The following is a 14,625-nucleotide window of genomic DNA, read 5'->3' on the forward strand; positions in this document are numbered from 1 at the left end:
CTTTAATTTTACTTAAATAGACATTTTATTATGTTAAATAATACATTAATTTAGACATGGTATTCAAGTTTAGATGTAGAGTTTAAGTTATTTCTAAAATGTCTTCTTCTTTTTTCATTTTATGTTTGTATGTGATGAATTATAAAGGAAAAAAGAATTACTGATCAGAAAATTTCGTACGATCTGTTTAATGAAGTCAATTTCTGATTTAAGAGACTATAAAAGTAACAAAATTTCATAAACTATTATAAAATCTGAGTAAGATCCTTAATCCAAAGTTTAATACTAGTGATAATGGGAACTTATGATAGCGGATAGTTGCACGCACGCTAAGCTACGCCTACGCGTGGAGTGTTAATGGAATTGATTGTGACATAAGTTTCAAGTTATTTAACCAATAACGTGTTTATAAGGGCTGATTAATTATACCATTAATGTATTATGACCAAAACTATCTCACGTTTGGAGAAAAAGTCAATAAACACTATTTAGCATGTGTTAAAATTTTAATTATTTTCGTTGATCACAACAACAAAAAAAAAGATAAGGGATACAGATTTGATTATTTTTATGTCCTTTGGACATGTTTACTTTTCGGACAAGTCAAAAGATATATTATCTTTTGGTGATACAAATTTGAAGTTATAGAACCATTCAAAAGTTCATTTGTATCTAAAACTAGACGCATTAAAGTAGAAGCTGTAATAAAAGCAAACACGAGATTATGAGAATCTAATCAGATTTAGATCGAAATGGTTTATGAATCGGTTAATACCAAATTACATATTACAGTATGCAACTCTTTACATTTCAACCGAATCCACAAAAGTGAATAAAATAAATCCAAATGCAGTACAAAGGTAATTCCAAAAGAACAAACAAACGAAAAGAGAAAAAGGCGGTGAGAACACCTCGCCGTTTCTCTATGCCGAAAAACGCTACGCAGTTTCAAAGAGAGGCACCAAAATGGAGCGCGCTTTTCTCTGTTTTGCCTCACTGATTTCTATTTCTCCATTCGACGATGGCTGCGTAAAGAGTGTGATTGGGCAAAAGGTTCACGTTTTGTAACGGCGAATTAGTAACCGGAGACGTCCGGTGGTTCTCCATCCACTCCTCTATGGCTCTCCGGTCATAAGTGTACCCATCAGCCGCAATACATGGCTCCTTCATCACATCCTGCAATATAACAACATTCTTCTTTAAATTAACCTCACTTCTCTTGCAAGTAAACAGATAACGTAGCAAACAAGTTATTACCTTAAGTAATGGACAGAAGAAATGGCTTGGAGGTTGACTTGGCGCAGCGGAAAGCGAGTTTCTTGCTTTATCAGCTACTTTCTTCAAGCTTTCCAATACTGGAAGAATCTGATCTTCCAAATCAGGCCTGTCTTTAGAACGGAGCTCTGTACACTGGAGTGCTAAAGCAGCTAATTGCCTAGTTTCTTCGATTGGCCAGTTACCTGCTTTTTCATCAAGAATCTGTATTAACTCATCGTCGTTGTTGTTCTCCATGGCTGTTTCTACTGTATATGTCAGTGCCATAGCCTGTTGACCAGTGAGAAGCTGCAGAATGATCATTCCGAAAGCATACACGTCTGATTTTGGAGATATCCTTCCGGTTCGTTGATATTCGGGATCGATATAGCATAACGTTCCCACGGGGCTTGTCTGCTTGTACATTGTGAATTTGGTTGACAATGGGTCGGCAGCTTGGATCATTGTGGAAAGACCAACATCTCCTACTTTGCTGACAAAGTTGTGATTAAGCAAGATGTTAGCAGGCTTAAGATCGCGGTGGATGATTGGTGTCGGTTTTGATTTGTGGAGGAAAACAAGCGCTGATGCGACTTCCCAAGCGATTCTTAACCGCACGAACCACGGGATTGGTTGACTATCGTTGACTTGGAACAGTCTATCTTCCAAGCTACCGTTTTCCATGTACTCATACACTAGAGCGCCATGATCAGGACATGCTCCTAGAAGAAGAACCAAGTGCGGGTGCCTGATCTTGCTCAAGATTTCGAGCTAAGAGGTTAAATGGTGAATACAAATGTCAGTTTTTTTGAAGAAATCAGAGAAACATTTCAAATAAGAATTATGTTTTGATTGGTTACCTCTTGATCGAATTGCTTGGATAGACTACTTTCAGCAGAATGCAAAACTTTGACAGCGGCGATTGTATGATGCAGATTGCATTTGTAAACATCCCCGTAAGCTCCCATTCCGATCTTTAAATCTTCAGAGAATGATGAAGTTGCGTTAATAATTTCTTCCCACGTGAACTCTTGGTATTGCAGCTTAGGAGCCACAAGGGAACTTTCTTCAAGCTTCTCCTTCTCTTTGGCTTCATGGGTTGCTTTCATCTCAGCTTCTCTTCTTTGTGCAGCTTCTCTCTCTTCCCTTCTCTTCTGCTCAAACTTCTCTGTTTCCTTTTTTGCTATCCCCTTCGTTTCGTGCTCCAGAAGCGTTAGCTCTTCAAACTTAAGCTCGTTTAGCTGAAACCATAAAAAAGGGGCAGATTTATTAGACACACAAAGTATGCTTTATCAAACACACGTTATCCTTTTCTAGAGATATTTTCAAGCCAACCTTACGAGAAGCATCCAACGTTTCAACTTGAGCCACTGCATACATTTCATGAGCGTGTCTAAGCTCAGCTCTCAACTTCGAAATTTCATTAAGCGTGTCCTGAAATCAATGAAAAACATATCAATCCCAAATGCTTTCGATCTCACAAGAGGTTTACAAAAAATCTTATCGAACCTTAGTTTACCTGGTTGTCTGTGAAATAGTGTCCAAGGGGAGTAACAACATTTCCGTATTCAAAGTTGCTAGACATGGAACTCATAGCGTCTTTTCTCTCGTCAAAATCTCTAAACTGAGGATTCCAAGAAACACTACGTGATGTTTCAGGGCTACTTCTCTTGCTTGCTTCCTCTGCAGCATCCGAAGACCTCTTTTTAGTTTCATCTGACTCAGTAGAACTAGTTTCCATAGGAACAGAAACCCCTCTTACTATTGTCGGGAGATTTTGCATTCTCTTATTGGACAGAGTGTGAGGGTTAGATTTGAGTGCATTCGACATAACATCTAAAGAATGTACAAAAGAAAAGCGAAGAAAAATCAGACTCATAAATCACACATCAGTTTCTGGTAAAAAGATTGGTGAAAGCTCCAAACCTGAGTTAGCTCCTGAACCAGAAGAACAGCTGGAGGAAGTTCTCTCAAAACCAGATTCTATTGAAGTGTCATTCCTCTCCGTGTCTGACGTGTCTTTTGCAAGAATATGGACTCCTCCGTTTGAGACAACATAGACTGTGCACAAGTTTGACACAGATGCTGATATCGACGCTGTAATATCATAATTCCTGGAAGTAGTTTCAACAGATATATTCATTCAGAAAACTCTGTGCAATCAGATAATGAAACCGAAAAGATAATATTCCATGCCATACCTCGAGGAGGCAGCTTGAGATGAGCGTCCAATGATAAGATTGCTGATCAAATGCTGATTAACCTCTTTGGTTATCGCCACTGCAACACTATTTGATTCAAGCACTTGAAGTTCTACTGCAACCTTTGTCAAAGAAGATTCAAAACGAGTTTCATCGATCTTTAGCTATATAACATATCTGATAAAGGAAGACCAAGAATGACAAAAAGTTAAATAAAAACCTTTTTCCGCTCGCACATTTTCTTGAAAGGTTTAAGAAGAGTTTCTTTTGTCTCCTGCATCACTTTTTGTCTATAAGCAGCCGCTACTTCCTCTAGTTCCTCGGATATAGAGACTATGTTCCCCGCTAAGGAAGGAAACAGAAACCGGTATCAGGCTCTTAAGTAGTCACAGGAAGTCTCAGGTAGAGAAGAAAATCTTTGGAACTTACAAGCTGTAGGTAGAGTAGTAATCTTTGGATGGATGTGAATCAGCTTGAAAGTGACATTTTTGTCAGAACCAAACTTGTTGAGCGCCCACTTAATTACATTCTTGCTTTTAATGCTCCCACTAATAGCTAACGCAACGGTCATCGGTTCAGAAGGAGCCGCAAGATCAGCCCTCTTAGGAAGCTGGGCACGCACAGCCTTTGGGTCCAGATATGAGTTTTTGAAAAAAGAGTCCATTTTATTCTCCAGAAAGTCAAAGCACCGGCTTGTAGAGCCTCTACAATGTCACAGCCAGCTCTACGCAAGATGGTCAGCAACGGTTCTGCTCATCGCCTATTCTTTCCTCCAACCAAATGAGACAGTAGCAATCTGTCATTCAACAACATCACAATTGAAATGAAGATCTTTGAGCCAAACCAAAACTAGACAACCAAGGAACCATAGAGAAATCGATATCACATTGCTGAATAAAAATGTAAGGTTTTGACAAGATCCTGATTTCAAACAGAGAATGCATCGATCAAGAGATGCTTTGATACGATCAGAATTCAATATCTAGATAGAACAAAAGGTCAAAAGCCACATTCCAAAGTCTATTTAGATATAGACAGCTAGACAATGCAATTGCAGAGGAATTTTGTAACTCTGAACCTGAATTTTGAGATTTAAGCACATAAAGTTTCGAAATTTACTAGAACAAAAGCTTGGAAACAAGAAACCCATCAAGCCAAGCATGATCGGAATCTCTAATAAACAAGAAAAAGTCACAACTTTGACCTACCTGATATTTAAAGGATGCAACTTTAAGCTGTGGCATAAGAAGAAAAGAAGGTATCTTTCTCACTTTGCCATCTTGAAGTTGAAGAAGCGATGGAGTCTTCTATTCTCACACGGAGACATTGACACAAAGAAGAGCCAAAGACCCAAGTTCGTGGCTTCGTTCGTGCTCCCAATTTCAGAGACAGTCAATTCCTTTTGAATAACCACATAATCTTATATTTATAGAAACAAGAAAAAAAATGAAGATAACTTGGTCATGCATATGACTCATGATTCATTGTTGAAGATTCTTCTTTCACTCTTTTTTATTTTGTTTTTGATAATAGATTCTTTCACTCTCGTTATTTACTAGCTCACACAAGGATTTTCTTCATTATCAGAGAGCTACAAAGAAGAGGGAGGGGCTTATATTATTTCTCATTTTTTTTTTATGTTTGAAAGTTTCTGCCAATTCTCAACAATCTTATGAAGGGATTTGCTAACTAGTATTTTTTTTTAGATTTGGAAAATGTCTGTTTTGGAAACTAATATTATTTTTGTGCACGGCTGGATATACTTTTTCAAAAACATGAATATTATTAATTCATCAAGAAATTAAAATTAAAGATGAAGTATATATTGTTCTTACTTCGGAAAAATTGCATCACATGATGTTAGTCACTTTATATGATATCTTGAGGATTTAACGTTTTTAAATATTTTTGTAGTCCATGTTACATAGTGTAAAACTGTAAAGTAACAAAATGCGTATTCTTCTTAAATCTCACATAGTTCTGCCATGTATATATAATCCCTCTGCATGGCACTTCAAATGAGAATATTGAATGGAGAGTCGGAGACCATATGAAATCATGGATCACGTTCATGATAGAGATCTATATATCCCAATTCACATATATACTATATATATTCTATAATATATCATCTAGGAATACAGATGAAACTGTTACAGAGAATAACAAAATTTCGTGATAATTAAATCTAATATTCATTTATTATTCTTAATACTTTGAATATATATGGAAAAAACATTTATCTAAAATAATTCTTCTATTTAAATAGGGGACTTCAGATTTTTAAAATTTGAGTATTTTGCTTGAAGAAATGAGTATTTTTTTATAAAACTTTCCTTATGTTTTAAGATGAATTTTTCATCTTGTAACTAGACATATGATGTAATTCCAATTTCTTTTACTTTTATTTTTTATTATATATGTAATTCCAATTTCATTTGGTTTTTGCGGTTAGTTTACGAATGAATTCTACATATTACAAAAATATCATAAAATACATATAATGATCTATATTTTAATGGGGTTTTCCTCCCTTGGTTGCTCGCATGATCTATCTTGCCATCACGTCTTTTTGTCTCCCGATCCCTATAATATAGGTATGTGACAATGTGTGTCTATCTTTTTCTTTCTCTTTTAAGTTTTTAACCAATCCAATTTTTGTCAACAACACAATCCAATGAATTCTAACTAATATACTATGAAAGTGGCATATTAATATAAGTTTATATGAATGAACGAGAAAATGCACTTAGACATAAAAGAGGGAAAGAGAGATACATATGCAATGTCAACGTTGCTCAGCTTCACAAACCCATGTTATGAATCTTTTTCTTAGGTACATCAAGTCGTATGATTCTTTTTAAACAAACCATCAAGTATGATTCATTATATGGTTATATCCCAAATAAGAAAATATATAGATAAATACATTTAAATATTGCATGATGTCATGCACCAAAAAGCAACAATATATAATCAACATGATATAGAACTTCGACCCCAACTCCTCCTTCTTACTTGAACTTGTTTTTGGAATTGATATTATTTTTGGGTAAAATTAATGGTTAATTCATTTGAGTCAGGTTTATTTTCTTTTGAATTCAGGTCGGACTTTGAATTTCTTTTTCTTTTCTTAGTCAATATCATCATGGTTAGATGCGAACCATGACCGGGACAATATCGGCTATGTATTTTCTGTTTTGGTACATGTCACTATGTCACCTTGTTTAATTTTAGTTGTTCTGTTTGTGTAACTACGAGTCTACGAATACATTGTCTAATGAAATGTGTTGTTATGTTATATCACATGTCATATATAGTGTAACTCACAAAAGATGTATCATGTCATTTTCTTTATTTAAATCGTGTTACGTAATGTGAAGAACTTAACAATATATTAGCAATTTTAATACATCTGAAAATCATTCAAAAAATCGAAAAACAGAACAAAATTTTGTTATCGTAAACAACCAAGTTAAATGATAGATGAACACAATAGATCAAGGATAAAAAAAAGTTGAGATTTGAGATGAATTTGTTTTTTTTTTGTTTTTGTCACTGAAATCTTTATTGAAAGCCCATTAACTTACAGATAATAGGCCCAATAAACAAAATTTACACGCCGTCTAAACCCGATTTCCGACGACCTACAGAAAAACTTCGGTCGGTCAGTGACCCTTTAAAGGAAAGCTATTAGCGATTGATTCGAGAGATGTGCAAAGCTTGTTGATTTGAGGCTCTCTCTCTACTAGGGTTTGTTGATTTGAGTTTTCTATTCCTCCTATACGTGTTCTTCGATTCTCCTGGGATTTTTTTTTGAAAAAGGGAATAGAAGAAGAAGTTGCTGAATTCTCGATATGGAATCCATCATGGAAGAAGCTGATAGTTACATTGAGTATGTATCAGTGGCGGAGCGGAGAGCGATTGCAGCGCAGAAGATACTTCAGCGGAAGGGAAAAGCTTCGGAATTGGAAGAAGAAGCTGACAAGGAAAAGCTCGCTGAAGCTAAACCTAGTTTACTTGTTCAAGCAACTCAGCTCAAGCGAGATGTACCCGAAGTTAGTGCTACTGAGCAAATCATCTTACAAGAGAAAGAGATGATGGAGCATTTATCTGATAAGAAGACGCTTATGTCTGTTCGTGAACTTGCCAAAGGTATCACTTATACAGAGCCTCTCTTAACTGGGTGGAAACCTCCTTTGCATATTAGGAAGATGTCTAGTAAGCAGAGAGATTTGATTAGGAAGCAATGGCATATTATTGTTAATGGTGATGATATTCCTCCTCCTATTAAGAACTTTAAGGATATGAAGTTTCCTAGACCTGTTCTCGATACTCTCAAGGAGAAAGGTATTGTGCAGCCTACTCCTATTCAAGTTCAGGGTCTTCCTGTGATTTTGGCTGGGAGAGATATGATTGGGATTGCTTTCACTGGTTCCGGAAAGACTTTGGTTTTCGTGCTTCCCATGATCATGATTGCTCTCCAAGAAGAGATGATGATGCCTATTGCTGCTGGTGAAGGTCCCATTGGGCTTATTGTTTGCCCTTCTAGAGAGCTTGCTAGGCAGACTTATGAAGTGGTTGAGCAGTTTGTGGCTCCTTTGGTTGAGGCTGGGTACCCGCCATTGAGGTCGTTGCTATGTATTGGAGGTATTGATATGAGATCCCAGTTGGAGGTTGTCAAGAGAGGTGTCCATATTGTTGTTGCAACCCCTGGGAGGTTAAAGGATATGCTCGCCAAGAAAAAGATGAGCTTAGATGCTTGCAGGTATGATTTCTTTGGTTCTTTTCAATATGATTAATCAACCTGATTGTAATATATGTTTGCGTCTACTGTCTTGGCTGCCTTGTTTGATCTTATATCCTCGTTTTCTGAGTTTTGCACTTGGCTAGATTCTTGGGGATATCTGCTTATTGTGCCTGTTTTGTTGTTTCTGGTTAACGGGATAGATCAATAGGATTGTCTAGTGTCTGTTAGCTACTTAGCGCTTCATTGCTATATATGTTCTTTATTGTGTGATTCTATCGGATTTTTTCTCTCTGAATAAATTTTCCGCACTGGTGTTTCTTTCTGAATGCATCTTTCTTGTCTTTGGAGTCTTGAGACTGTGTCATTTAATTTCAAAATCTTGAGAATGTTAGATGGCAATGATGTTTACCTTCCTTTTTTTCCTTTTTTTAGGTACCTGACACTAGATGAGGCAGATAGGTTGGTTGATTTGGGTTTCGAAGATGACATAAGGGAAGTCTTTGACCACTTTAAGTCTCAACGTCAAACACTATTGTTCTCTGCCACAATGCCCACAAAGATTCAAATCTTTGCCAGAAGTGCTCTGGTGAAACCTGTGACAGTTAATGTAGGAAGAGCTGGAGCTGCGAATCTGGATGTGATCCAGGAGGTAGAATACGTCAAACAAGAAGCAAAGATTGTTTACCTCCTCGAGTGTCTACAGAAAACCTCTCCGCCGGTTTTGATATTCTGTGAGAACAAAGCTGATGTTGATGATATTCACGAGTACTTGTTACTGAAAGGAGTGGAAGCAGTGGCCATCCATGGAGGAAAAGATCAAGAAGACAGAGAGTACGCAATCTCTTCGTTTAAAGCTGGGAAAAAAGATGTGTTGGTTGCGACTGATGTTGCTTCAAAGGGTCTAGATTTCCCTGATATACAACACGTAATCAACTACGACATGCCAGCAGAGATTGAGAACTATGTGCATAGGATAGGACGAACAGGTCGGTGTGGTAAAACTGGGATAGCAACGACGTTTATAAACAAGAATCAAAGCGAAACCACTCTGCTGGATTTGAAACACTTGTTGCAAGAAGCTAAACAGAGGATTCCACCTGTCCTTGCTGAGCTGAATGATCCAATGGAAGAAGCAGAGACCATTGCTAATGCAAGTGGTGTCAAGGGTTGTGCCTATTGTGGTGGTCTTGGACATCGTATCCGAGACTGTCCAAAACTTGAGCACCAGAAGAGTGTCGCCATTTCTAACTCAAGAAAAGATTATTTTGGCTCGGGTGGCTACAGAGGAGAAATATAATCTTGTTTTGTTCCCTTTGCTAGTTATCTCATCTTAGCTGTTACCGAACTGTGATGTTTGTGATGTTTATCTTCCATATGTCACGCTTTTTACACTGAGTCGAGTTCTATCATGTCAAAATATTTCTTAGTTAATATATATGGTCGGATTCTTGAACTAAATTTTGTACACAATGTGCATGCGGTAAGGTGCAAGGTCTTTCGAATTGTATCCCTAAGGTTGCTTTTGAGTTTAGTTGTTCATTTTGGTGTCTCTTCTTTCTGTTGTTATTGTTACAAGTGCCCCTTTACACCGTTGGGTTGTATTGAAGATACATTTTCATATCAGCGCTGAAAGGTAACGTTTTTTTTTTATGGGGAAAAAGGTATAGACTATTAATTACATCATAATGATGTTTACAATGAGAAAGAGTAATATCATCTCCAATCTCCAATGGTTACATCTCGAATTTTTGGATACTATAATATGTTTGCCATGTTCTTTTTTTGGCAACATTGTCATGTTCACTATAAGACTTTTCTAGTTTCCAGTCTCATTTGGCTTTTTCACTTGGGTCACTAACTATGCACAAAAGCTTCATATAAAACCACATTCACATGCATGTTGTTATATCTCTGGACCAGATGCGAACAGAGGTATAAGGCCACGCAATACTTGGGCTGATAATTGGTGAGCCTCAAAGATCTCTCCGTCCAAATTCCACACACTCTCTTCCCCAAATGATGTAAACGTGAAAGCTCGCGTCTGCATTACCAAATATATTTTGATCAGGACCCAACCAAGTTAAGAAGATTAGAAAAGGAAAATGTTTTACAAACCTTGTGATATTCCACAAACTCGAAGTTCAAAGGTTCTCCACCTCTTTTTGCAAGCTCGGTTAGGTGCCTGTAACCCATTACAATCTCTGATATAAGCCTTACTCATAAAATGAATGACAATAGGAAAAGTCGAGACATTACCATAAGTACTTGGGACGAGAACAATCTTTTATGAGTATGAGATGAAGGAAACCGTCGGAGAGGTGTGCATCCACAACAAGCCCATCAGGTGCTCTTTCATTTCGGTTTGACATCACTGCAGCACCTATACTCAAAAACCGTCCTTTCGTTCTACACCATCTTGTTTTTTCTGGACAGGGGTTAAGTGTTGTGCTTGCACTGTTCCAACCAACCTTACTGTTACAAATCTTGCAATTTGCACGACATAGTATTTTCTCTGATCTTGTGGTATTTCGAAATGGCCATGTCTTACTCCGCGTATGTAGGGAAGCTTTAGAATTCTCTGATTCAGCTTCTTCAAACATTACCTCTGCCTCGTATGATCTTACATTAACATATAAATTAACAACTCAAAAAAACAGTGCTTTGCTTGGACGAAAAAACAAGGTAGATCATTTGGAGGAAATTCCACTAATGTTTTCTTTTGGAAGTTTAAATTGGTAAATATGCTAGGGAAATACCTGTGCTTCAAGAATATCTTAGTTCCAACATAGTCATAGCGTTTGGGACCCATCCACCGATATTTTTCACTTTCTGAAATGACATCACCATAAAACCCGTATCTGAACTAATCAATTGTACAAAACTCTGTTAGAGATTGGAGAAATCAAGTTTTCTTTCACAGGCACTAATGGTTAAAGATATTGAGGATGCTGTTAATAATAAGGAACTAAAGCTCCGGACTTGTAAGTGAAGGATGAAAAACAGAGCTTCATGACTTAACAAAATCTGCCTTTCCTTGTTACAGAACATCTCAACAAAAAAGGTTTAGTCCATTACCCAGCGAATGAGGCTGCATAACGAATATAAGGTTCAATCGTCGAGGTTGATGCTGTTTTCCACCGCACAACCTGCATTGCATCAAGGAAGAGCTTTCTACCTAGAATGATATGCAGCGCTGATGTTACAGGATCACGAGCTCCTGTGGTGCTGTAACGCAAGAGCATAAATAGTAGTTTAAAACTTGAAGCTTATCAGAAGCTATTTTTACTTTCCTGAAGCTATCACCAAATCTTTCAAAATTTGTATGTAGAAAAAGAGAAACCAGACAGTAGAGATTGAAAACGCATATGCAGTAGTTATTTATTTAGTAATCAACTACAGTTTATTTGCTGATACAAGTGAAACATTTTCCCATTCATGGTGCAGGATAACTTTTGCTAGTGGAAGGATGACTATGAATAAATGATGATAAAAAAGCCTACCACATAACTATTGCATCAGTTGAACCTGCCGGGATGAGGCCGAATCGAGGCCTTTCACTACTGAAGGGATGATCGGGATCTTCAATTCCTGCGAGATTGTCAACAAAAAGGAACAAGAAAAACAGAAAGGAATGCAATTTAATAAGAAAGGGTGACAAAATCAAACAATCGGAGCAGACAATGTAGAGAACTAAAATCACTGACCTTCACATGACCCATTGACTGTCCCTGTAGGTAAACAGTAACACCCAGATATTAAAACTAGTTACCTGTCCCCGCGGTTGAACAAAGACGAGATAAAGTGATCAAATACATACTGAAATTCATGACCTCTTGAACTGAATCAGGAAGAAGAGGATAGTGTTCCTTTTGGTCAGTCTCATGAACTTCATCTCCTGGTTCTGGAACTGAGGAGCTACCTCTACTTTGAACAGAATTGAAGGAATCTGAAGGACTAGGTGGAAGAGGGACTTTAAGTCTCGACAAGAGATACCCATTAAGGATTTCGTTGAAGAAACCATCCCCACCCTGACATAGGTTGATTTTTCAAGACATAAACAATCATATCATGAAAAGCGGAATGAGGAAGAAAATATGACTACTAACATCAGAAATGGAGAAGTTTCATCAACTTTTACTAATCCATATTTTGACTCATAGATGTAATGAATATGAAGGTTATGTCACACCACAGAAATAATTTCACAAATGCGCTGATCTCAGTCACTACAACCACGGTCAAAAAAGATAATTTGGGTCAATGCAAGATAGAAAAAGCGGTCTACAACTTACAACAGCTATGATGCCATCATATGTATGGAGCTCTTTGTTTTGGATAGATGCCATTACATCAAATGCATGTCCTGCTCGTTCTGTTACAATCACCTGATTTAAATGGTAAATCAAGAATATCAAACTAAGGACCTCTAGCATGAAAAATGAAAACATTTGTGTGTCATGATGCTATATCATCACTAGAAAGCAACAGTGAATGGCAAAATTGTGGAAGTCATGTCGCAATTTCTGCTAAAGCAAAATAATATGTATATATAACACTTTCTGTACGCTCATTTGCTGCAAGTATAAATTATGACTAGGGAAAAATCAATTAGTAACTATTGACTTTGATAAACCACAATGAAGCACATGATCAATATCAAATTTTCCAAAATTTTCTACTGTAGCACAAAATCAAGTCAGCTACTCCAAGAAGCAAAATCCGTGTGCCTTTTTGTCATCAAAGAATAACCTTTACCCTCATAAAAACAATTACTAAATGATCTTTCTGCTAGTGATGCAATTAAATACAGACCTTTGTATTAACTTTAGCGCGAATGAAAATCTTGGAAACAGTTTCCCAGACCTTGGAGCCATTTCCTTTACCACTTTTTGGATGGACAAATACCTAAAGAAGTGGGAATCAACTTTTTCAAAGCATTCATGCAAAATAGGAGAAACAAAGTGCTAGAGAGCCAGAACAGATAAGATTTTACCAAAAGATTTCTTGGTCTTTCTACCTCCTTGATCAAAGAGTAATTCAATTGATCCATCCAACTCTGGCACGTCTGCAAATCCATATGTCCAAAAGTGAATGCAGCAAGGTTCCAAAGACAAGGCTCTTTTGGTGAACTTTGAAATCCGTGGACAGTGAACCGATACATCTACATCAAAGCAGAGAGACTCATCACACTGCAATTAATCTCAATAAGCAAACACACAAGAAACGAGAGCTGAAACAAAACCTCTTGAGTATTTAACAAGCGTTCCCGGAAACATTCTTTGGCATGTCTAAGTCCTAACTTTGGACTATGCACCAAGCCATAGCTAACAAACTCCACAGCATAAATATCAGAGAATTTGATCTCAGTTTCGGAATTCTCGCAAATTATAATTCCCAAACAAGTTGTTCCCTCCTGTCAATATAGAACAAGAAATTGGATTAGATCAGTAACATAACAATCTATGATCTACTAGGTAGCAATAAAGAAAGAGAAGCTCCAACATCAACAACAACAACAACACACACGACACTAATTTTCAAAATAGGATGAATTTTGAAAAGTCTAGAGTCAACGAACACAGTTGCGTCTGATGAACCTGAGGAAGTATGAATGAATGAACACATATGCCATTAACGAGAAAAATCTTACACAATCTGAAGAATCCAAACATTTCCAGGACAAACCATCATGATTTCGAGAAAGCAAAACTTGGCCAACATGATCCAAGAAAAAACAACCGCTCAATCCACCGTCGCGATCGCCGGAATTAGAAAAACTACAATACTCGTCGTCACGACCTTCCTCCATTTCGAAATCGGTATTAGCTTGAGCTTAGAAGATTCAACAAAATTCGATTTTTTGGAAGTTAAAAAAGAAAATGAAATGATTTTGTAAAATATTAACGGAAACCGAACGGCGGAGCCAAGACGGACGGAAGATTGGCTACAATTTTGTTGATCTGCTGCATATGAGCATTATGGGCCAATTGCATCACTAGGCTCGGCCGAAGATTGGCTTCAATATTTGTCCATATATATTATCTAATTGACAATAAAAGTCCCCAAAAAATAAAAGACATTATTAACTTGGAAAAGTCCAATACACTCATGTTGAATTACAAATCCGTTATACTAGAGGATTTATGTTATTGAACATGATATAGTGATATTTATATTAATTCATTCCAAATAAATACAATCTCATGTTAGTCAATCATATTAATATCATTCTAAATCAACTATATTATTAAAAACTTAGCAATTCTTTATCAGAAAGCTACTAAAACTGATTTTAGATGATTTCCAATAGTCTTTTGTTGAAAAATATTGTTGAAAAGAGATTGTTTCGTTTACTGTTTTGGAGTTTGTATACATATCGCTGCCAGAGATAAGTGATATCAAATGTCGAGTACAATGCTT

The 14,625-nt window shown here is 36.8% G+C and overlaps 3 protein-coding genes across 5 annotated transcripts; 1 reads left to right on the forward strand and 2 right to left on the reverse strand.

Moving 5' to 3' along the window:
• Positions 1-755: 755 nt before the first annotated feature.
• AT5G51270 (U-box domain-containing protein kinase family protein) lies at positions 756-4,918 on the reverse strand. 2 transcript variants are annotated; one of them, NM_001344931.1, is made up of 10 exons: positions 4,664-4,918; positions 3,885-4,251; positions 3,676-3,800; positions 3,456-3,577; positions 3,181-3,368; positions 2,774-3,090; positions 2,590-2,688; positions 2,115-2,495; positions 1,258-2,025; positions 756-1,176 (listed from the first exon to the last, which is right to left on the reverse strand). In NM_001344931.1, the coding sequence occupies exons 2-10, from the start codon at positions 4,117-4,119 to the stop codon at positions 994-996; spliced, it is 2,418 nt and encodes an 805-aa protein (NP_001318777.1). In that variant the 5' UTR covers positions 4,120-4,251; positions 4,664-4,918; the 3' UTR covers positions 756-993. The 2 variants fall into 2 exon arrangements, with proteins under 2 accessions (NP_001318777.1, NP_001330953.1); NM_001344932.1 differs by lacking the exon at positions 4,664-4,918 and having other exon boundaries at positions 937-1,176; positions 3,885-4,257.
• Positions 4,919-7,095: 2,177 nt separating this feature from the next.
• On the forward strand, positions 7,096-9,849 carry AT5G51280 (DEAD-box protein abstrakt). The gene is made up of 2 exons (NM_124507.5): positions 7,096-8,223; positions 8,638-9,849. The coding sequence occupies exons 1-2, from the start codon at positions 7,313-7,315 to the stop codon at positions 9,500-9,502; spliced, it is 1,776 nt and encodes a 591-aa protein (NP_199941.1). The 5' UTR covers positions 7,096-7,312; the 3' UTR covers positions 9,503-9,849.
• Positions 9,780-14,233, reverse strand: ACD5 (Diacylglycerol kinase family protein). Of its 2 annotated transcripts, NM_124508.4 has the most exons (13): positions 13,856-14,233; positions 13,448-13,618; positions 13,199-13,366; positions 13,018-13,110; positions 12,498-12,590; positions 12,023-12,233; positions 11,910-11,933; positions 11,706-11,793; positions 11,281-11,430; positions 10,962-11,063; positions 10,462-10,824; positions 10,321-10,387; positions 9,780-10,246 (listed from the first exon to the last, which is right to left on the reverse strand). In NM_124508.4, the coding sequence occupies exons 1-13, from the start codon at positions 14,012-14,014 to the stop codon at positions 10,109-10,111; spliced, it is 1,827 nt and encodes a 608-aa protein (NP_568756.2). In that variant the 5' UTR covers positions 14,015-14,233; the 3' UTR covers positions 9,780-10,108. The 2 variants fall into 2 exon arrangements, with proteins under 2 accessions (NP_568756.2, NP_001331641.1); NM_001344933.1 differs by having other exon boundaries at positions 10,462-11,063.
• Between the last annotated feature and the right edge of the window lie 392 nt (positions 14,234-14,625).

This window comes from Arabidopsis thaliana, chromosome 5 (assembly GCF_000001735.4).
Source record: "Arabidopsis thaliana chromosome 5, partial sequence".
Taxonomy (NCBI): Eukaryota; Viridiplantae; Streptophyta; class Magnoliopsida; order Brassicales; family Brassicaceae; genus Arabidopsis; species Arabidopsis thaliana.